This window comes from Carassius gibelio, chromosome A8 (assembly GCF_023724105.1).
Source record: "Carassius gibelio isolate Cgi1373 ecotype wild population from Czech Republic chromosome A8, carGib1.2-hapl.c, whole genome shotgun sequence".
Lineage (NCBI taxonomy): Eukaryota > Metazoa > Chordata > Actinopteri > Cypriniformes > Cyprinidae > Carassius > Carassius gibelio.
Genome location: NC_068378.1, coordinates 11,748,696 through 11,772,086, shown reverse-complemented (window position 1 = coordinate 11,772,086; position 23,391 = coordinate 11,748,696). Strand labels below are relative to the sequence as shown.

Sequence of the window (23,391 nt, the reverse complement as noted above, 5' to 3'; positions counted from 1 at the left end):
ATTATAAGGGTATTCTTAAGTCATTGTAATGAATGCATAATGTTGTATCATCTCATAAATAATCATAACAACAATTCCAATGCATTATAATACTTACACATTTGTTGTTATAACTTTTAAGAGTATGATTATTTATAATGCACAATTAATACCATATTAAATCCACTTAATTTACAATGGATTAATGACATGTTGAGTGTTTTTGAGTGTTTCCTGTGAGGTTAATATCAATATTTCTGCAAATGAGCTAGTTGAAGATCAGTTGTAATACTTTCAAATGAAAAAAGCTAGAGTTTTTTGTAGGTTTTTTTTTTTTTACATATATTAAATTACATTTTATTTCGATGGTCCCCTTAGTTTATTGACTATAAGCAGATTTGTAAATAAATGCCAACTAACTCTCATTAGAGTATTCATAGACTTAAATTATGGTTGGTAGAATAAAGTGAAGATACATTACTTAAAGCAGACAAAAGACCACTTATAAACAATAAGACCACATTATAAAGCCTTTTGGTTTTTGTCATTTTAGAGTAAAAACACTAAGTAGATGTATTGAATTACTGTGCCGATCTTAAACAATGGCAAGATATGAGACTTATAATACATTATGGGAAATGTAATTCATTGTAATTCATGTGGATGCAACATCTTTGTTGTGTGTTCTAAATCATAATACTCTTAAAAGCTATAACCACAAATAAGTACTGTATAATACATTAAAAAAGTTCTTATGATTATTTATGAGATGATACAACATATTATACGTTTTTTTTTCAATAATGCATTATTAATTCATTATAATGCCTTAAGAGTCCTAATGCATTATAAATACGGGTTTCTTAGAAAGTGATACCATACCTTTTTAGATATTTAGATTTACAACTTTAATATCATTTCAAACATTATAATGCTTAGCAGATCGATGGTAAAGATAACTTCAAGGATATTCATAGTCATATCGTGGATATTCATAGGTGAATATCATTTCAGTGTGTTATGATCTTTTCAAATGATTCTGACTGAATCACAAACCCATTCATGGCGGTCATAGTTCAGATATTTTGGAGTGGCACCTGGAGTGGACAGTTACACTGTAGTAGTGGCATCATTTTTTTATTCTATTATTCACATTCAGAGTTTAAGAAAATGCCTGTGCATTTTCTTGAAGCATATCCTGAGTCCATTGACTTAATGGAGAGGATAGAGATTTTGATTTAAGATTTAATGTGAAGGAAAGGCATTCAGATTAACTATTTTTGTCTTCATTTCAAATTTTGAGTAATAAATCGAATTAATAAACTCATCCCGAATTATACTGCTTTTATTTTTAGAAAAGCATAATTCTGTTCTCAGTTTAAGTGATGTGTTTGTTCATATGAATACTCACACATTGTCTCATCCAGTCCTGGACTGCATTTCTCTGGTCTTCGGTTTGGATCGAAAACATCTGTGTGGAAATTGATTACAAAAATATTATTGAATGCATTCTATCTGAAGGATGAGAGACTTAAGATTTTGTTTATTTCTATTGTCACTCCTTTCGTTGGTTTTCATTTACATTCTCTGTGTAAAACGAAATATTATTACAAAAATATTACTAAAGGCATTACATTTATCAAATAAGTTGTTTTTCAACATGTTCATTCTGTAACACAGATGAAAGACATTTTAAGATATTAACTCACCATATAGAACACATTTTAACGTACACATTTCAACATAATCAGTTCTAAAACTCAAGGATGAAGGATTGAAATACATTCACTCACCATGACACCAACATTTAAATCTTGAGTCCTCGGAACTGACTAGAAAAGAAGACGAGACACAGATGAAATACAATATTTAATGAGCTTATGGTATGAATTATGACCCAGTGGTTGTCCATTACATAAGAAATGTTATTTCAGAAGCATTAACTACTGTATGTTGACTATTATTTAAGTGTTTTCTTTTTTTTTTCTTTTTAAGGAGCTCAAATAAACTTAGAGTAGCATGACGGAGCACTTCACTTATAATGGTTAAAATACAAAATAAATTCTATTGTCACTCCTGTTTTTGTTTTCCATTTATATATATTTTTTTTGCATATTTAACATTTTGCAGTGTCATGCATCACAAAATACCTCAGACACTATCTGAGACACTAGCTTCTCTAATTGGCACTGATGGGTTCTTAGCATTGACTTTAAAAAGAACAACAGGACTGTTGAAAGAGAATATTTCACTATATGAAGTTCCTGTAATAGTACAGGCTTGCTTTCAGGTATTGTATTATATTTCAGGTACTCACAGTTAGCAATAGTGTCTATGCTCTGTCTGTTCATTACTTTCACCTTAACATCAGTGTCCTCTGCCATCATATCTACATTCTCCAGCTCTGTGACATCTGTGATAGAAAAAGTGTATATTTGGGAAGGCACAAAGAAATTTGACTTAAGATTATTTTTTTTACCTTACCACTGATCTCTTTCTATGGACATATAGTACAATAAGGACTGCTGTATAACGTACAACAGATTGTTAAATACCAATAGGGTGAATGTTTAGTGCATTTAAAGTAAATCATGTCCATACGTTCTAATTACCTTTTGATTTATGACAAAAGTTAGTCAAAACATTAAAACTATAGCTATGACTGTTACTAAACAGGTATCTGACAGATCGATACTTCTCACATTTGCCACAGTATTTTACGTATGGAAGGTTTTGTTTTTGTATTTGTTTAGTAAAAATAATATGTCTTACCTGACTTTGATGGCACTATTCTTTATCCCTGTTCTGAGGAGAGAGGTGTTACTTGACCGAATTAAGCAACAAGTAGAAGGAAATGCTGACAGAAAAACAAAACAAAACCTTCCTTCCCAAACCTCATGACCAAAACTCGTTTAGCAGGAAGAGTGAACAATGCTTGATTTAAATTAAAAGTCAAACATATTTAAATATGACCAAATGAATCTGATTAGTAAGCAATGCTTATTTTACTTATTGACTTTTTTTTTTTTTCGCAACAGGACTTTTTCAATATAAGGGATCACATTTGTATATAGACATACATCTCTATAACAAATGTTGAAGAAAGACTAAACATTACAAATATTATATTCATATTATCTTTGCAAGCACATATTTTTTCAGTTCAGTCAATCTTTTTCATTCAAAATTAGCATCAAACAATATAAATCTTGTTTGTATAAATAAAGATTAAACTATAAGATTAAAAAAAGAAAATTGCATATCCACTAATTAGGTGGCAATGTTTACTAAAACTGTAACTCGCCATTAAACAAAAGTACGGTACACTTCTTCTTAGTGTCCTTTTCTATGTTGACTCCTTGAATTTGGCCAAAAGCACTTTTTACGACATTGTCAGAATGAGTTCTGTTCTGTACACACACATAACGGTCATTTAGGGGATTCACCCTTGTATTTAAATGGGTTAAAATAAGCGGAAGTTTTGACTTGCACTCCAGTTATTCCTTCTTGCTCAGTTCACTTTGATTTGTTTTATGGTAACTTGAATCCTCACACATATCACTGGATGTTCTCTCATCCCACCCTACTGTGTATTTCTGTCAGAAATGAGACGGTCATGAAAGCCTTGTGTCAGAAACTAGTAATGCTTTTTCACATTTTATACAGCTTTCAAAACGATGTGACTTAAGAGATCAGTGAGTTCCAATTTTGCCTGTGCATTTCTTTGAAGCATACCCTTAGTATGAAAGAGAGAGAGAAAAGACTGTTGCTAAAGGATTCAACTACACGATGTAGGCTACAATCGACTATTTATGTCTATTGAATTACAGACGAGGCTTAAGCCTAGACCCCGACTACAGTGTAAATTTGAGCTGTTTCAACTGAAAGAAACTTGCAATGACTGATCTTGAAATATATCAGTGCCCTTGTTTTGTCTCAAGATGCACACAGGTAATGTTTTTTTTTTCTTTCTAAGGCATGATTATAAAAATTATTTCAATGTCCTAACTGAACTATGGCCTAATACTGGCTTAGTCTGGGCCCTGCCTGTGAAACCGGACCATAATGTGCTACTTAAAAGCAGTGAAAATGAGTATGATTGGACAGTTCATTTATAGTGGTCAAAATACAAAACATAAAAACCGTTTTAATTGTAACTTTATCTTTTTTCACTTATATTCTCTAAATGAAAATTTTTCATTGGTGTTGTTGAAAATATGCAAATTATGAAAATTGGTAGCATCAATGATGTTTTTTATAAATGCTTTTTCAATATATTCATTCTGTGTTCTCACCACACAGAACACCAACAACCTACTGCTAATTATTTAATGACATTACATTTTGCAGTGTCATGCACACTACATTCAAATCTTGTAGGATGGAATTGCTCAGTTGTGAGAGATACATGCTTGTCTTATTGGTACTGATGTGTTCCCAGCACTGACTAGAAAAGAAGAACCACAGTACAGTTAAAAGACTTGAATCTATAAAGGTTTACCTTAATATATGACTCTTAAAGAGTGTATTTGCTCTGTCTGAGTTTTTCTGTCACATTGACATTAGTGTTGTCTGCCATCATGTCCACATCGTGACCTCTGTGATTCAGCTCCTTTGGTGATTTCTGTTTTGAAATAATGTGTATTGTGAAAGATACAAATAAATTTGACTTGGCTTGAGATTTTTGAGCTGATCACTGATACTGTATCTCATTCAAGCAGTGCAAGTCGACACCTATGCATATTGTATTCTGTGTTTTTAAATTATTCATGATTATACATACAAAAAATACAACAATCTGTTAACATAAATGCATTGTGGATATAACCACTTGCAGGTGTGTGTGTGTAGTTGGTTTTGGCCTTGATAAAAAAAAAAAAAAAACGAAAAGTGAAGTGAAGTGACATTCAGCCATTTATGGTGACCCATACTCAGAAATCATGCTCTGCATTTAACCCATCCAAAGTACACACACACACAGCAGTAAACACACACAAACCATGAACACACACCCAGTGCAGTGGGCAGTCATTTATGCTGCAGCACCCGGGGAGCAGTTGGGGGTTCGGTGCCTTGCTCAAGGGCACTTCAGTCGTGGTATTGCTGGCCCGAGATTCAAACCCACAACCCTGGGGTTAGGAGTCAAACTCTCTAACCACTAGGCCACGACTTCCCCTAAGACCCCCAAAAACACGATTTCATGACTCTGTGTGAATTGTAGTCTCCGTTAGTTGACAGGAGTGACACCAAGTGTGGTCTTCTGCTGCTGTAGCCCATCTGCTTCAGGGTTTGTCGTGTTGTGCGTTCAGAGATGGTATTCTGCATATCTTGGTTGTAACGAGTGGTAATTTGACTTAATGTTGCCTTTCTATCATCTCTAACCAGTTTGCCCATTCTATAATATAAAATTATAAATGTAAAATGTTACCTGATTATTATGGCAGAATTGTCATCACTTAGACTGAGTTAAGCATTCATGAAAATGCATAAATTTTTTTTTTTTCTTTTTTTAAACCTAAAAAAAAAAAAAAAAAAAAAAATACTCCCTTGACATGACCAAAACTGGTTGATCAGTAAGTAAAACATCAAAGAAAATCTATTTAAGTACACAAAAACGTTTCTTAAGATAAAAACTTAGATTCACTTTTAAGTGTACTAAAAACCATGTTTTAAAACATGGTAGCCATAATGGAATAAATATTTATCTAAAATCACAGAGATTTAATTTGTATTGAATATTTAATAACATTAAATATTCTAATGTTTTGATGTTATTTAAAGAAGAAAGCAAGGGAGAAATACTTTGATCACTGAGAAGTGAGAACATAAATGATTAGTTTGCTATCAATGCACAATGCTTAACATTCCCAAATGTAATAAAATTTATAAGGCTGCAAAGGTTGTGCAAACATCATGGAAATTCATTGGTCAAAGGTGAGGAAACATCTGCAATCTCAAGCTCCTAAAGGAGATCTGCCATAACATGAGAAAATGGAAGAACATCACACGCAAGGCAATATTTTACCTTTCAAAAGATGCCAAGTTAAATCTTATTTGCAAAACGGTTTTCAGTTTAAATCAGTTTTCTGTGTAAAAGTAATTTGTGTTTAAGCTGTTTAAATGTAATTGTTGATTATAAGGCCTTTGATCGTGCATTAAGAGTCACAATTTCTTTTTCAACATAAAAGTTGTTTTCTCAGTTACACTTTATTTTAAGGTCCAGTTCTCAATATTAACTATGACCTTTGCCTCAATAAACTCCTAATTATATTACTAGTTAATAAGGAAGTTGTTATGTTTAGGTATTTGATTAGGGATGTAGAGCATGGTCATGAAGAATATGTGCTTAAGCACTAATAAACAGCCAATATTCTAGTGATATGCATGTGAATAAGCTACTAGTTAATAGTGAGAATTGGTCCCTATATACTAAAGCGACCTCAGGCGACTGAGGATTTCTCCTTCCTCACTATAAAGGGAAACATATATTTAAACATGCTCAGAGAAGTATTTATGATTATAAATGAGGAATGAGAAACAGTGTGAATTTGTACATGTTTTGACTTGTTTCATTTGTTTCATGATTACTTTAATCCTCACACATATTGATCTTCTCTCATCCCACAGTATTTCTGTTTTCTGTCAGAAATGAGATGGGAAGGTGTGATGCTGGCTTCTAATACTGTCATTGTCATTTATTGTAAAGACACACAGACACATGATACGGTTATTAATTGAATATTTCACACACACAATGTCTCAGTATCTCCACATGACATGTATTTGTCATCATTACTAATAGTTTTAGAAATAGGTGCACTTCTTTAAACCGTGGTAAAATATATGCTTCAAAAGTAATAATTAATTATTTGTATTATATGCAATATACTTCGGCAACAATTCATTAAAATTATGAAATAACATCACACTGAATTAAATAGAGGCATGGGCCAATATAATACAACTAGTTGTTATCATTACTAAATCAAACGTGCATTTTTGATAAGATTAATTTATATAAATGTGTGTTTGTTTGGCCTTTGTAAAGTCAATTTCTGCAGTTTGTCTTACCTGACTAAGCGTATGGCGAGTTGTCACGTGCGTTCTTCAAGCACGCAACCGGTGGAAATAAAGAACGCTCGCGTTCTCACGTGACCATTATCCTCTAATCCCGTTTGTCTTGGCCTGTTTGATCATCCTCCACAGGAGGGCGCAGTGACTCACTCTCCCCCCTCTACACTGTCCCAGTCTGGCGTACCAAAACAAATCCTCCATCCTTCCGTGCAATGCGATCCCACACCGCCTTCCGGCTGTTTTAGCAAGTTTGTGTGAGCCAGCCTCTGATAGTGTTCATAGGAAGACCGAAGTTAATCCGGAGGTACAGACGTGAGGAATGGTGTCCCGGTGTTATTTATGCAGGACAGAGCACCTAAATTACGAGCGACTCACTGGTGTTGTGCCGAATATTAATCCGCGATCGAACGGGCGCTCGTTCCGGTCTAACGTTATCCTGTCCCGACGGACAACACCGAGGTTTGGTTGAGCTCCGATCCCAAACAGCTCTCACACAGGTGTCACAGACAGACTTACGGCTGTTTGAAGTTGACGAAAAGGTGCGTAAAGTGAAATGTTGCGCTTCTGTCTGTGTTTGTGTTTCAGCTGCTTTTCGTCGCGCTGTCTCAGTTGTTCTCCACACTAAAGTGAGTAACGTTAATCAAGCAGGCTAACTAGTCAAATCAGCTAACAAAGAAACCCACATTTCTTTGTTTACATTTCCTACCTTTACCAAATGTACCACGGTAACCACAATATACGCCAAACTACCACAGATACTCTATGTGTTCTCAGGTTCTCTCAGGAAAAGTATTATGGCTATTAGTAGTATTGGAATAGCTTGTCAATAAAATAGAAATAAAACAAAAGTACAAATATTGTGAAAGCTTCTTACACTGTTAAACCACTGTTGTGTTTTATTTCACCATGCATTAGATGGACATGAAACATGGTGGTATTTACATTTCTGCATACATTATTCTTTACAGTGTAGAGTTTTTTTTTTTTTTTTTTTGCTTAATATAATTGTTATTTCTTTCAGAATAACAATTAGTTGAGTTGATTTCTGGTAGTTGTTAATCAAGTTTTTATCCAGTCAGTCAAGCTGTAGATCAGTTGTTAAGATCTGTGATTTTATTCTTGGTAATATTGTAAGATTGTTTGCATGTCTTACAACATTCTCTGTCAGCTTTGTTCTATTTAGAAACATTTGCATACAGTACATGAGTTTGTCTTTGAAGGTATCATCTCATTGCTGATCAAATGTTTGGGGTTAGTTTTTTTTTTTTTTTTTAAAGAAATGGATACTTTTAATTAGTAAGGATGCTGTAAATTCATCTAAACTGAATGTAAAGTAATTTATAATGTTACAATATTAACGTAATGTTACAAGGTTTTTTTTCCATAAAAGAATCCTGAAAAAAAATGCATCATGGTTTCCACAAAAAATATGAAGCAATATAACTGATTTCAACAACAATAATAAAAAGAAATGTTTCTTGAGGAGCAAATCAACCTATTAGAATGATTTCTGACAGATCATGTGACTGGAGACTTGAGAATTCAGCTTTGCCATCACAGGAATTAAAATAGAAAACAGTGTCTTCTAAAAAAAACAACAACTGTATTTTCTAATATATTTTTGATGAAAATGCAGATTTGGTGAGCATAAGAGACTTCTTTCAAAAACATGAACACATTTTGAATGTTAGTATATGTGTGAGCTGTTGATCAAGATAAATTAATCCTAATGAATGGAACCAAATGCAGCATATTCATATATCTTTTCAATTTTTGATATTCACATTTTTCTACGTGATTCCACTTCCCCAGTAGTCTTTCCTAGCTGGTGTGCTTTAAATGATTTTCTGCTGGTTATTTACACACAGATATATGATGACTGGAGTCAGGTGTGTGTTCAGGGGATGAGCTTCATGTGTGTGTGCTGAAAGCCTGCCAGTCCTGTTCATTCATTTGTGCCGTTGCTCCAGTCGAGCATGAAAAGTATTTTCCTTCTGCAGAACTGGCTGAACCAGAGTGTCAATTGAGCGCACACAGACTGAAAAAAAGACAGGAAACACAGTGGTGTAAAAAGGCTTCAGGGCAGTCAGTTGGTCCTTGCTGACTTTTTTTTGCCAGGTTAGTTGAAAGATGGTAAAACTATACATAATATTGTTACATTCTTTCTTAGTGTGTCAATCACGTGTGCTCACTACCCTTTTTGAAATGATTTTTAATTATATGATTATTTTATTTTTAACTTAATCAATTTAATTTATATTTTTATTATAAATTAATAAAAATTATTAACTTTTATTTAAGCAGTTTAAGCAGTTTAAAAAAAATATTTTTAGCTCAGAGATTTTCTTTGTAAAGTTAGCTGGAAAGAGGGCGAGGTTTAGAGCGCTGTTGTTGTTGTCGTCATAGAACCACTTGAATGTAAAAGTACTTAGGAATTTAAAGTAAAAGCTAAAGTATGAATACTTTGTCAGAATTATACAATAAAATGCAAAATATCTTACCTTAAACATACTAGACTGAAAGTTTAAGACATTTCTGCGTTTCATTGTATTCAATAATTAGATATTATAATAATAATTATTATTATATATTTTTATTTTTACATTTACTGAAATTCAAGACAGTTTGATTTTTGGTTCACCGAAAAATAAGAATTCGCTGAAAATGTACTCTTAGACCAACGAAGACGTAGAGTTTGTTTCTTCATCGGAACAGGTTTGGAGAAATTTAACATTACATCACTTGCTCACCAATGGATCCTCTGCAGTGAATGGGTGCCGCCAGAATCAGAGTCCAAAAAGCTGATACAAGCATTAGAATAATCCACACAACTCCAGTCCATCAATTAATGTCTTGTTAAAGTTAAAAGCTGTGTGGTTGTAAGAAACATTCATCATTAAGGTATTTTAACTTTAAACCATCGCTTTTGGCTAAAATATCAGTCTGTAATGTGTTGATTTCTTGTGGATTATTTGAATGTTTTTATCAGCTGTTGGGACTCTCATTCTGAGGGCACCCATTCACTGCAGATGATCCATTGATGAGCAAGGGATCCTAAATTTCTCCAAATCTGTTCTAATGAAGAAACAAGCTCATCTACGGATGAGTCATCTTGGATGGCCAAAAACAAAACAAAATCGTCTGCAAATCAAAATTTTTGAGTGAACTATTCCTTTAAAATACTTTGATGTACAAATACAAAGCAACCTTTGTGTCCTGAGTATGTAAAGCTGTACCGATAACCTGAAATCTGTTACCTAAAATTGTTTAATGTTAAATTAAGCAGCAGCTGTTTTTCGACACTTGTATATTTAGTATATAAAATACTTTCTTCACACTCAAGTCAAGTTCGTCTTCAACAGTGGTCCATTAAATCATTTAAAATGTACCGCTTTAGGACAAAGACTGTTGTGAGACTGATGTGATGTCTCTTCCAAGCATGATTGACCATAGTTTTTGCCATTTACTTTTTACTCAAGTAGTAACATTCACTGTAACGTGAGCTCAGTATTTTTCTGATAATAAATTTACCTCATGGTGATCAGTGGCATATTTACCTTGTACTTGTAGTGTCTAAATTAAACTGAAAGGAGTAAAAAGTGACCTGGGTGGTGTATGGGCGATACTAATACCCCTCTCTTTGGTCTAAACTTTTACGTCCTTATAAATAAAAATGAAAATAAACCCAGTGAAAAAGATGTTATCATCAGTAAGTTAGAAAGGACACTTTACACCCTGGGTGTGTTATGTTATGTATGGTTGGGTAATTGTGAATAATCTGCAAGCATGTTTCTCGTTAATTTTTCTTCTTTATCTCTCTGTATAGGGCTCCTAAAGCCATTAAATCTTTATGGTATTGGAGAACAGTAATTTCCATTTGATAACTGCACAATGGATATGATTATCTGCGTGAACCCAGTTACTCTTTGATTCTGCCACTCCTAGTTGAAGAACATGTTTAACATCGAGCAGAGTCACTCGATTTATGGTCTGATTTTCTCAAGATCTCTGTCAGCTTCTTCTTAAGTGACAGTTGTTGATATTTACAGCCTTGGTTTATGTTCCAAGAGCTTGACTGTGTGGTGCAGAATTGATTTGATGGTGAAGGTCAGGCCATCGTTTTGAGACCAGGTTCAACATGGTTGGAAAGTTTTGCAAGTTGAGTGCTGTATACAAATTTAATTGGTAGCACTGAAATCTTTCATGCTCGCAAAAAAAAAAAAAAAAAAAAGTAGTGCGTGCCCATCACCAAACAAGAATCAGGTTTATGTGGACCTAGTAGTTGATATATTTCATTAGATTTAGATTGAATGATAGTGATTTCTTCTGTATATACAATTGAGTGGGGGAAATAAATATCTGGTAATATTTTACAAAACAAACAAATTAACTAAATGTATATATTATACATACAGTATTGTTCAAAATAATAGCAGTACAATGTGACTAACCAGAATAATCAAGGTTTTTAGTATATTTTTTATTGCTACGTGGCAAACAAGTTACCAGTAGGTTCAGTAGATTGTCAGAAAACAAACAAGACCCAGCATTCATGATATGCACGCTCTTAAGGCTGTGCAATTGGGCAATTAGTTGAAAGGGGTGTGTTCAAAAAAATAGCAGTGTCTACCTTTGACTGTACAAACTCAAAACTATTTTGTACAAACATTTTTTTTCCTGGGATTTAGCAATCCTGTGAATCACTAAACTAATATTTAGTTGTATGACCACAGTTTTTTAAAACTGCTTGACATCTGTGTGGCATGGAGTCAACCAACTTGTGGCACCTCTCAGCTGTTATTCCACTCCATGATTCTTTAACAACATTCCACAATTCATTCACATTTCTTGGTTTTGCTTCAGAAACAGCATTTTTGATATCACCCCACAAGTTCTCAATTGGATTAAGGTCTGGAGATTGGGCTGGCCACTCCATAACATTAATTTTGTTGGTTTGGAACCAAGACTTTGCCCGTTTACTAGTGTGTTTTGGGTCATTGTCTTGTTGAAACAACCATTTCAAGGGCATGTCCTCTTCAGCATAGGGCAACATGACCTCTTCAAGTATTTTAACATATGCAAACTGATCCATGATCCCTGGTATGCGATAAATAAGCCCAACACCATAGTAGGAGAAACATGCCCATATCATGATGCTTGCACCTCCATGCTTCACTGTCTTCACTGTGTACTGTGGCTTGAATTCAGAGTTTGGGGGTCGTCTCACAAACTGCCTGTGGCCCTTGGACCCAAAAAGAACAATTTTACTCTCATCAGTCCACAAAATGTTCCTCCATTTCTCTTTAGGCCAGTTGATGTGTTCTTTGGCAAATTGTAACCTCTTCTGCACATGCCTTTTTTTTAACAGAGGGACTTTGCGGGGGATTCTTGAAAATAGATTAGCTTCACACAGACGTCTTCTAACTGTCACAGTACTTACAGGTAACTCCAGACTGTCTTTGATCATCCTGGAGGTGATCATTGGCTGAGCCTTTGCCATCCTGGTTATTCTTCTATCCATTTTGATGGTTGTCTTCCGTTTTCTTCCACGTCTCTCTGGTTTTGCTCTCCATTTTAAGGCATTGGAGATCATTTTAGCTGAACAGCCTATCATTTTTTGCACCTCTTTATAGGTTTTCCCCTCTCTAATCAACTTTTTAATCGAAGTACGCTGTTCTTCTGAACAATGTCTTGAACGACCCATTTTCCTCAGCTTTCAAATGCATGTTCAACAAGTGTTGGCTTCATCCTTAAATAGGGGCCACCTGATTCACACCTGTTTCTTCACAAAATTGATGACCTCAGTGATTGAATGCCACACTGCTATTTTTTTGAACACACCCCTTTCAACTAATTCAACTAATTGCCCAATTGCACAGCCTTAAGAGCGTGCATATCATGAATGCTGGGTCTCATTTGTTTTCTGAGAATCTACTGAACCTACTGGTAACTTGTTTGCCACGTAGCAATAAAAAAATATACGAAAAACCTTGATTATTCTGGTTAGTCACATTGTACTGCTATTATTTTGAACAATACTGTATATAATATTATATTTTATCTAAATATTATTTAAATAATATTTTATCTAAAGAAGATAAAGCTTTTCTTTAGGCTCATTATAAAAATGTTTTGTACTGTGGGCCTTATATTAGTGTAATGTGGAATCTGATATGTTTAATAATCAACAATTAAAACCATAAATGTGAAAAAAGCTGGATCATGTTTGTGTGTAAACGTGTCTCCACGGGATGCCAGAAGCGACTTCCCTAAACACTCAAGCTGTAGATGTTAAACATTCCAGCTGCAAAGTCATTTCCTGTCAACAAGCGACGGCCAGTCCGTGCACTCAGACCAGGATCCTCCTCCTTTCCTTACTTTGCAGTCGTTCTCCCTCTTTCTGTTCAGCAGTTGGCCGTCCCCCTCCTTCCATGTCACTACTTCTGTCCCCCTTGCGCAACCACACAGCTAAGATTTCACTACCGGAGACATATCAAATGTGTCGGTTTTCTTGGTAATCTGTAGATGTAGGTCAAGTGCTGGTAAATATCTGGCTTCGATCAGTGTGTCTGCTTTCTTGGTGTTCATTTGTTTGTAAAAGAGACTGATGAATCTAATTTACATGTTGCATAATTGTGTTGATCTCGGATACGTATTTGTGTGGTTGAATCTGTGCGAAGTCTCAAATCTTTTTAACATTCTCGTTTGACTTTTCAATTATGATATTGAACGATTTCTAGTACAAACTGTATCCTTGACAACAAGTTTACGTGTGTATATGTGTGCATGTGTGGAGACCCCTTAAAGTAACTGTGTCTGACCATGCTGTATTCCCTGCAACAGAGTCTGGCTCCGCCTCCTCTCCGTATGATATGACATCACTCTGCGGTTACCACAGAAACCAGGGCTCCACTGCAGACGGTTGACAGCCAAGCAGGTGAGTTATTATTGTGGTGTTGGAAAACTGCAGACAAAGCACAATTTGTTTACTGCAAGGGGAGGCATGGCAAACGCATGTGCATTTACACGGGTAGGTGAATGTGTTATGAATCACGTTTGTTTACCGTGTAAAATCTAAGTGTATGTGTGCTGTAAAAGTCTGCGTGCCCATCTAAGTGTGAACAAGTGTTTGTAATAGTGCACAGCTTCCAAGAGCGACATGTGTACTGCATTAGCAAATATGGCTCTCTGGATCCTCCTGTGAATTCCTTTTGCTTGTTGTGTATTTGCCTGTAGTAGCAGGATTTTTAAGCACAGACAGTCTCAGTCTGGACTCATAATTCAGCAAATTGATCCCACCCTCCTGAGCAATGTCTAATCATGCTGACTTAATACACCCGTACACACACGCACTCTCACGGTGTGATTAATGATGTGTCATTAAAGCGTTCGATGTGCTCTTCTGAGTCCTGTATCTGCCAAGGCAAAGTCCACAGCAGAGGAGAGGAAAAGAACCGTTTTCTTCAGCTTCATAAACACACCCCACCACAACAACATTTCTGAGAACACTGTTTGCAGTATGAAATGATAGTGCAGAGATTCTGCTCAGCGTGCTGGATTTTAGACGGTGCTTAAATTGGCCAGTGGTTTCAACTGACTACAGACTTTTCCCGCCAACCTAAAGGAGGGTTCAGCTGAGTTGAGCTATGAAAAGGCAACTCAGTATAATTTTCAATAAGAGCCCGTGATTTCTGGTGACATGAGTGACAGTTGGCAGTGAAACAGTGTTTGAGCCGAGCTTAACTTTATGCAAATGAGCAGCGAAAAGATTTGGCAACAAACAAATGGAGTGCAGGAAGTGATCTGTCGCCACATACAGTTAAACACCTGACAGTTTAGGACTGCCTTCTATAAACAGACAGCCTAGTGATCTATAATTCACTGTCAGAAAAAAAAGACTAATTTAAGTGATTGTTTGCAAACTTTGGATTTTTTTTTTCTTCTTTCAGGTGGCGCAATGTCTGCCCAGGTTGAGGTTGATGCTGGGCGCCCATGTGTGGTTGGGAGTCGTCTGCACCTTAGCCCTCTCATAGACTCTAGCAATAAGAGCTTGGTGGAAAGTTCAGATGGCACCCAGGGGCAAATTATTATTCCCTCAGAGCCTAACAAACCTGTTCCAGGCCCCAAGCCCAGACTCACCCCAAAACCTTTCACGGTGGAGAAAAATCCTGCTTTACGCTCCATTTTTGCTCCAAAAACACATCCAAAACCAAAACCTGAATCCAGTCAACCAGTTTCCTCCAAACCAGTCCTGTCTAGCACACCTAAACCACAGCCAGCCAGTAAACCCAGTCTACCAACTGCCTTTAAAACAGGACCGAAGCCCAGCGGACAAACAAACAAACCTGTAGCACAACCCTTTAAACCAGCACCTACCATCAACTCTACTGATTCCAACAAATTAAGAACAACCCAAACTAGGGACGTGCCGAGAAGAACAATCGTTGGAGCCACACCAGCTCGACCCAAAACCGTTGGTCAGGCCTCCACTCCTGGTGCTGAATGGCCTTTTGCTCCTCGGAAAAAACAACCCAGCCCTTCAATCACTCGTGCTAAATCAATGGGCTTCCTATCAGAGGTCGGACTGAATGATGAGGACAGTAAGGAGGATTCAGGTGCCAAGGCTGAGAGTTCTCCAACTGTTCTTCGCCCCCAATCTAAAGGTTCAAGACCCAGACCGGTTTCAGCTGTGTTCCTCCAAAACCCCACTAAGTCCGAGTCTCAGGTTGTGCCCCCTACACCTGCTCCTCGTTGGACAAAGGGACGACCCCTTTCATCTGACCTTACCTCAAAGTTTGAGTCAATTGGGCTGTCCCTAAACCGGCGACCTGCCAAGGAGGATGGCAAAGAAAACACTCCTCAAAAGCCAGAGGGTGCTGTAGCTGAGACTCAAGCGAAAGAACAGGGTGCTAAAGAGGCAGAAGGGCCAAATAAGCCCCCTGTGGTTGAGAAAAGGACTCAACAGATTGAATCGAAAGATGAGGACTCAAAGAAAGACTCTAAACCTGAGGATACAGGAAGTAGCAGTATAAAGAGACGCATCAGCCTGCTCTTGGACTCTTCTTCCTCCTCCTCCTCAGTGGCACGTGTGGATACTCCAGGGACTGAGCCTCTTTCACCGGGGCTGTCGGTCTCTGATACTGATGGAGCGGTGGGGGTGAAACAGCGAATCAAAGAACTGACCGAAGAAGTGCCTACTGCGCTGTCACCACCCCAGAAGCCACAATGTAAGCCACGTAACCTAGTATCTGGACGCACTAAGAGGTAAGGTCCAATGGTTTTCAACAGTCATTATTAGAGTTGTATTTATGTTAATCAGTTATCAGCTTCATGTTGTATGCAAATATGCATAAACTGTAATACTTAATATGCACACTTTTGCAGTATTTGTACTGCCTTCGTGTTTTAAAAAATGAGTTTCAGCTGTAACAATGGCATTCAAGCATTTCTGTGGGAATAAAATAGATGTGGTGGGCAACATCTCTTTTACTTCCTGACAAAGAAGGAAAGTAAAATGAAGCATTTTATTACTAGTGCAAAAAGTAAAGCATCTGCATTATGTGCAAAAAAGTGAGTCTTTATGTTTATGTATGTGCTGTTACTGATTATTCAGAAAATTGTAAATATGTCTCGCATACCCTTTTTTTCCTCAAAAGTACACAAATATGTAATAATACTAATTATTATCATAATTCAAAATCTTTGCTCTGAAAATCAAAGCAATAGTATTATATATGTGACCCTGGACCTCAAAACCAGTCTTAGGGTGTACTCACACTAGCCAGTTTGAACCGTGCCCGAGTGTGTTTGACCACCAAAGCGCGGTTCGTTTGACTAGTGTGAGTGCTCCGAACCGTGCCCGGGCGCGGCACAGTTCAGTTGGACTCGGGCGCGGTTCGCATGCAGTGTGAGCGCTAACCGTGCCGGAGCACAGAAAAGGACGCGTTGCGTCACGGTTTTGCGACGCTCCAAAATAAACATGGCGGGGAAGGGTCGCTTTGGTCTATGGCAGAGGTGCAAAACGCATAAAAACTAAAAACTGCAAAGTCCTTGCTGCACTTCAGCTGGTACCTTGCAAACATCCTCATACGAGCAGCACGATTACGTGAAAATTTTCGCGCCACTAAGGCGACACATCTGTTTAACAACAGGCTGTGAGAGGGCTGTGGACCAACCGACACAAAATTATCCACAAAGAAAACAGATCGATGGACTCCATTGTGTTTAGAGAGCGTCGCTCTTCCTGTTTATCCCGAAACCGTCGCACCATAATGACGTAAGCGTGCTCCGGCACGAATGCTGAAACCCTATATGTGAGTGCAGGCCAGAGGGGGAGTGGGGAGGGGGACAATCGTACTCGGGCCCGGTTCATGGCAACCGTGCCTAGTGTGAGTACACCCTTAAATGTCAATTTCTCGAAACTGAGATTTATACATTATATAAATAAGTTTTCCATTGATGTATGGTATGTTAGGGATCGAACAATATTTGGCCGAGATACAACTATTTGAAAATCTGGAATCTGAGCGTGCAAAACAATCTAAATACTGAGAAAATCACCTTTAACGTTGTCCAAATTAAGTTCTTAACAATGCATATTACTAATTAGAAATTACATTTTTATATATTTACGGTAGGAAATTTACTAAATATCTTCATGGAACATGATTTTAACTCTTAACTCTTTAACTGTTTTTTTGGCACAAAAGAAAAAATTATCATTTTGACCCATACAATGTTTTTTTTTTTTGGCTATTGCTACAAATATACCCCAGCGACTTAAGACTGGTGTTGTGGTCCAGAGTCACATACAGTATCTGTTTCTAATTATTCTGATTTGTTTACAGATTTGAGGCAGAACCTGAAAGCCATAGTTCCTATGAGCTCAAAAGCCCCCAGCAGGCTGAAGAAGATCTCAGCAAAAAGGTATGGGAATTTGAAACACTGCTAATAATCAAACTTCCAAAAATAAAACATCTTTGCAAAGTGCAGTAAGGTATGCTTTGTGTTTAGAAGTTTTCTATGAAAAATTATTATTTTTTTAAACAAATGACACCAGAGTATAACTTTAATTGCCTATAAAAGTCTATCGCAAATTAATTTAACTTATAGTAATTGCCTGCTTTCCATTTCCTGTAACATTTGTGGCAGAAAGCCCTGCCTAATGCTTTAAAAGAAGAAACATGTGTTTGAATATTTGATATTGTTTTTCTGCATTTTTCATTAATACAGAAAACATGTAGCTTTTTATACTCAGAGATTTGTATTTGTGTTCTTACTCCAAGAGATTTTTTTTTCTATGCTAGTCATGTGTTTGATAAAGTAAAACAATATATTGTTAAGTAAATAGAAAATTCCTTTTGAAAAAGGGCCTTTATGACATTTGTAACAGTAACTGCCCTACTGTGGTCATAGCCTCAAAATAAATGTTGATCACTCTTTAAAAAATAAAAAAATAAAAATAAGAGAGAGAGAGAGAGAGAGAAGAATAGAGGAATAACAAATGAGGTTGAAAAAGGCACTTCTGATGTCACGGAAGGTGCGGCACTCCAAAGACGTGTAACCTGAGTTGTAGCATTAGTCATATAGTTATTATGAAACATGCACGCTTCGAAGGGAGTGGGGGTGAGAAAGGTCAGTTTGTGAGAGAAGAGGACGCTTTGATTATGGACTGTTCATGCCCAACCCTGCTTTATGAGCTTTGACAAAGAGCATACAGATCCCGTATCACTGTTCTCAGTCACACGCGTCAAGCTCCTCTCCCTTTTCATGTGCCCTTAATGTTTGCTTCTGTCTGCATCCCCTCTTTGCAGTACTTTCTCTGTTTATTAAAGCTTTTTTTAGTACAGTTCTTCACATATCAGTTTTTTTCATCTGTCATTAACTAGTACTTCCTCCTTTTGTTATTTTCTTATACCCTTCTCTGTAAAATAATAACTTAGATAAGTAATTTGCAAGATTTGACAATCTGTTGTTTATTCAAATAAGTCTGTATTGCATTTTCTTTGTGGCTGATTTGCCCTTTGGAGTACAAACGTAATATATTCCTTTTCAAAGTTTGCCTCTAAATCAGTCATGTAATACACATAATGCACACAGACGCCCACTGTAATGATAGCTCATATATGAGCAAAGAAAACGTTACCTCTAAATGCCATACCTGTCAGCGAAAGCTATAATTACACGTGGGGCAAAGGCTGCTTCTTAAAGAATCACAGTTGTAGACAGAGCTCAACTAGTCTGACTGAAAGTCGATCCAAATTCTGGGTTCTTGCATACCCATGAAAGAAACCGAGACAAAGAAAGGAATCAATAGCTGATTTTCATCACCCTGGTTTTATGCACATTTTGATGTGTCGCATCAGAATCGAGTGATGGAAATGCTGAATTTAAAATAAAAATGCTTTAATTCAAAAAAAAGTTTTTAAGCTCACTTGTGGTTTTTGACTTGTGCGATAAAGGGTTAATGCGAATAATGGGAGATGTAAATGCATTTTGCAAATAAATTCCTCCAAGTGCATCAAAAAAGGCATGTGACTTTGCGCTATGGGATGGTAAATCCAGACTAACCAACAGACAGATCTTGTTCCACATCATCTGAAATGTTATATGGTAATTTGGAAATGCCCGAGCAAAGTCTGTCTTCAAAGAGTTGTATAACTGCTGTATAATTGCCTCCCAGAACTGTTAAACAACTGCATTCACAAACATCAGCATCCACCTCCGAAAGTTCTGAGGTGCAAGTAATTTATTATATAGGAAAATTGTTAAATTCAGTAGTGTCTCCTACTTTCTTAGTGATGTGTAGTGCCAGTTTATAAGGAAGTGGCGATTTTGTTTTCTTTGACTCATTGGATGGAAGCAGTGCTTGTTCGCAAATGTTTTGTGTGATATTCCAATTTTGCGCATAAGTTAAATTCACAACTTTGGATGGAATACTGGCTAAAGGCAAGGGAAATCATGTAAAAAAATATACTTAATTGTATTTTTATTTTATTTTCTAGTTTGATTTCTCCACGAGTGAAGGGAAGTTCACCAAACAGGAGGAGAGGAAAGCATCATCACTGGGTGTTCAAGACTTGCCTACCAGTTTTGATAGTGATGGAGTGCAAACAGTACGAGCGTCTATGTTTGACCATGTGGTGGAGAGGCATAATGTTCAAATGATGGAGGATAACATTTCACAAGAGCCAAGAGCACAGCAGGAAAGCACAATTAAACCCATGCCAAGACGAAACCACTCTTTGCGTATTCAAGATAACACCTTTAAAGCTCTTGAAGATTATGATTCTGGTAGTTTGGTCAAAGCAACCTATAGAGAACAGGTCTCTCCTTCCAGCCCTGTACGTGCGGACCATGTATTTGACACTGTGGCTGTGTTTGGAGAGAGCCATGCTTTTAGTGAAGTTTTGCCAACCGCTTCGCTTGAGGACAGAGCTCTCACACTGCGTTCTAAGCGATCAGTTCCTCCACGTAAAGAGGACAGACCTACTCATGAGATAAGTAACCCGCTAAAAGATGACACAGCCACTCCACGTTACCTCAGAGTTGGGGCATTACACAAATTGACTACCACAGAGGCAGACCGAGAGATTGAATCTCAGAGGGAGCAACAGAGAGAGATGTTGAGAAAGATGGAAGAAGAGATACAGAGACAGACTGAATTGCACATGGCTGCAGCAGCAGCATTGGAGGAAGAGGAGGAAGATAGTGAAGCAGAAATGAAGAAACAGTTAGAAACACAAAGAGACGGAGAAAGGGAACGAGAGGAAGTTGCAGGACCCAAACGGCCTAAGATGTTAGAAGCCGAAGAACAAATGAACAAACCTAGAGCCACTTACTTTGCTCTGACTGGTCAGATTCAAGAGCCTGTGCATCAAGGTGAAAGAGTGGATGAGGAAGAAATCTTAGGGAGAGTTAAACGAAGTATGGTGGGTGGAGAGGACAGAGGGATGAAGGAGGTTCCATTTGATGATTTCACTGTTAGATTAGGGCAGTGGGGTCCTCAGAATCCAGTTGCTTCATTTAGAAGAAATCCTTCATTGGAAGCTGCAATGCAGAGAGATTTGCAAGAGGAACAGCATAAAAAGGACACTGGACTAAGAACAGATCACATATTACAAGAAAGGGAATGGCAAAAAACAGCCAGGGAGGAGTTGGAAAAAGAGAGACAAAGAAAAGAGTTTGAAAAGGTGATGAAACAGAGAGATTTGGAGATAGAGAAACAAAAAATTGAAAGGGAGAAAAGGAGAGAAGTTGAGAAACAGAAAGAGAAAGAGAGACAAAAAGAGTTGGAAAGACAGAGGGAGTTGGAGAGACAAAGGGAAATTGAACAACAGAGACGAGAAAAGGAGCGACATAAACAAATTGAATATGAGCGAATGAAGGCTGCAGAAAAAGAACTAGATCAGCAGAGAGAGTTTGAGAGGCAACGACAAAAAGAGTTTGAGCGAGAGAAAGAGAGAATGCTCAAACAAGAGATGCTGAAGATTCGAGAATTTGAAAAACAGAAGGAGATGCTGGAGCTCGAGAGACAAAGGGAAATTGAAAGGCAAAAGCACAGAGAACTTGAAAAACAAAGAGAAATGGAGAGGCTTAAGGAGTTCGAAAGACAGCGAGATTTGGAGAGGCAGCGAGAGTTGGAGAAACAGAAAGAGCAAGAGAGGGAAAGACAGAGATGGTTGGAAAGGCAGAAAGAATTGGACAGGCAAAGGGAACTTGAGAGGCAACAAGAGTTGGAGAGACAACAGGAAATTGAAAGACAGAGGGAGACTGAAAGGCAGAAAGAACTTGAAAGACAGAAGCAGAGAGAGCTTGACATTGAGATATGGAAGCGGCAGAAAGTAGAGGAGAGAGAGGCTAAAAAAGAGCTTGAAGAACTTGAGAGGATCAAGGAGCTAGAGAGACGACAGCTTCTTGATTTTGAGTTGCAGAGACAGCGGGAAAGACAACTCCAGCAAGAGCAAGTGAAACAGAGATCAAAAAAAGAGCGAGAAGAGAGACAACAGAACACTGAAAGGCAGAGAGGAGCAGAACGACATCGGATGGAGACTGAGCAAGAGAAGTCTATACCTACATCTCCACTTCGGCCTAAAGTTCTTGATCTGGATGCAATGTCCCTTGGTTTTAGGAGTGGTCGAGACAGCCATGAGAATAGCCCCACAGCTCGATGGAAGCAGCCCTCATTTCTTCCTGCTGAGCTTTACAAACCTGCCATCTTAGACATTGATTCATTCAGGAGTCAAACCCAACCTGATTCCTTCCCTTTAACTGGATTTGCAGGTTTGGAGTCAGGAGGTGTTGGTTCAGTGATTCAAGCTCGCCCACAGGCCACACAGCCAAATGTTCTCAAACCCCAAACACCATCCCAATTTCAGTCTCCTCCTCAGTCCCAGTTTCACCCTCAGTCCCAGGCTTTCTTCCAGCCCCCCCCTGCAGAACGTATGAGAACTCAACTCCCGCCACCTCTGCAACCTCAAATTCTGCATCAAACCCAACCTCATTCACAGCCCTTTGCTACAGAAAGACCTAAGCCACAAACCCACTCATTGATTGAAACCTCAGATTGGGCCTTTGGGGCTCAGCAGCCCATCTCAGCTTTGCCCCATGGGCAAACTAATGCTTGGGGACATACTCAAGCAGAGTTGGCTGTAGATGAGCCCCTTTGGGTACAAGCCATGGGAGGATCCAGAAGACCAATTAGCACCAGACCTGGTGGCCTTGATCAACAACTCTTGCGTCATGAGGATAGAGGTTTAAGTAACGTTTTGACACCCAGTTCAACCTCTTCCATGAGTCCAGTCTCTATTCCTGTACAGCATCCCACTCTTGCACCATCCATGGTTCCAATTCAAACACCTGTGTCGACTGCCCAACCAGGTTTTGGACCCTCTGTAGCCCCTACAATGACCCCAGAGAGACGCTGGACCTCAGCACCTTTGAATGTAGGGTCAAGTGGAGCTTTGGTTTCTTCTCCCAAAACGCCAGTAGCTAAGAAAGAGACTCCTGTACCCACTAGTCACGTTGCAAATATCTCTGTCACCGATCCTATGTGGAGTCCAAACTGGGAGCTGGCATCTCAGGGACAGAGAGAGAACCGAGCCTCACACAGGGACAAAATACAACAGGTGAGGAAGAACACACTCTGGCATAGATGTTTGCACACACACATTCCCACCGTATTGTCTTTTTGTGTGTGTGTTGTGTTTAGCATAGTATTGACATTGGTCAGTTGAATTGCAGAATCACCTTCATCAGATTATTGTGTCAGCAGGTCCCTAGTTGTGTTGTATTGTTTCTTTTGAATTATTTAAATTATCTTGATTGTGGTCCTTTCTA

At 37.8% G+C, this 23,391-nt stretch overlaps 1 protein-coding gene and 1 long non-coding RNA gene across 3 annotated transcripts in view; one reads left to right on the top strand and one right to left on the bottom strand.

Moving 5' to 3' along the window:
- Positions 1–1,260: 1,260 nt before the first annotated feature.
- On the bottom strand, positions 1,261–7,250 carry LOC128018472 (uncharacterized). The gene is made up of 5 exons (XR_008184886.1): positions 7,051–7,250; positions 4,481–4,603; positions 2,297–2,392; positions 1,773–1,811; positions 1,261–1,450 (listed from the first exon to the last, which is right to left on the bottom strand). It is a non-coding gene; the product is annotated as an uncharacterized LOC128018472 (long non-coding RNA).
- A 19-nt stretch (positions 7,251–7,269) lies between these two features.
- LOC128018465 (zinc finger CCCH domain-containing protein 13) overlaps positions 7,270–23,391 on the top strand; it is a 41,309-nt gene continuing 25,187 nt past the window's right edge. The window contains exons 1-5 of one of the 2 annotated variants that reach the window (XM_052603961.1): positions 7,270–7,592; positions 13,897–13,990; positions 15,003–16,317; positions 17,901–17,979; positions 20,058–23,180. In XM_052603961.1, the coding sequence (XP_052459921.1) occupies positions 15,011–16,317; positions 17,901–17,979; positions 20,058–23,180 (4,509 nt within the window). In that variant the 5' untranslated portion in view covers positions 7,270–7,592; positions 13,897–13,990; positions 15,003–15,010. Of the gene's footprint in view, positions 7,593–13,560; positions 13,596–13,896; positions 13,991–15,002; positions 16,318–17,900; positions 17,980–20,057; positions 23,181–23,391 lie in introns of those variants that run through there. The other variant, XM_052603962.1, reaches the window with a different exon arrangement.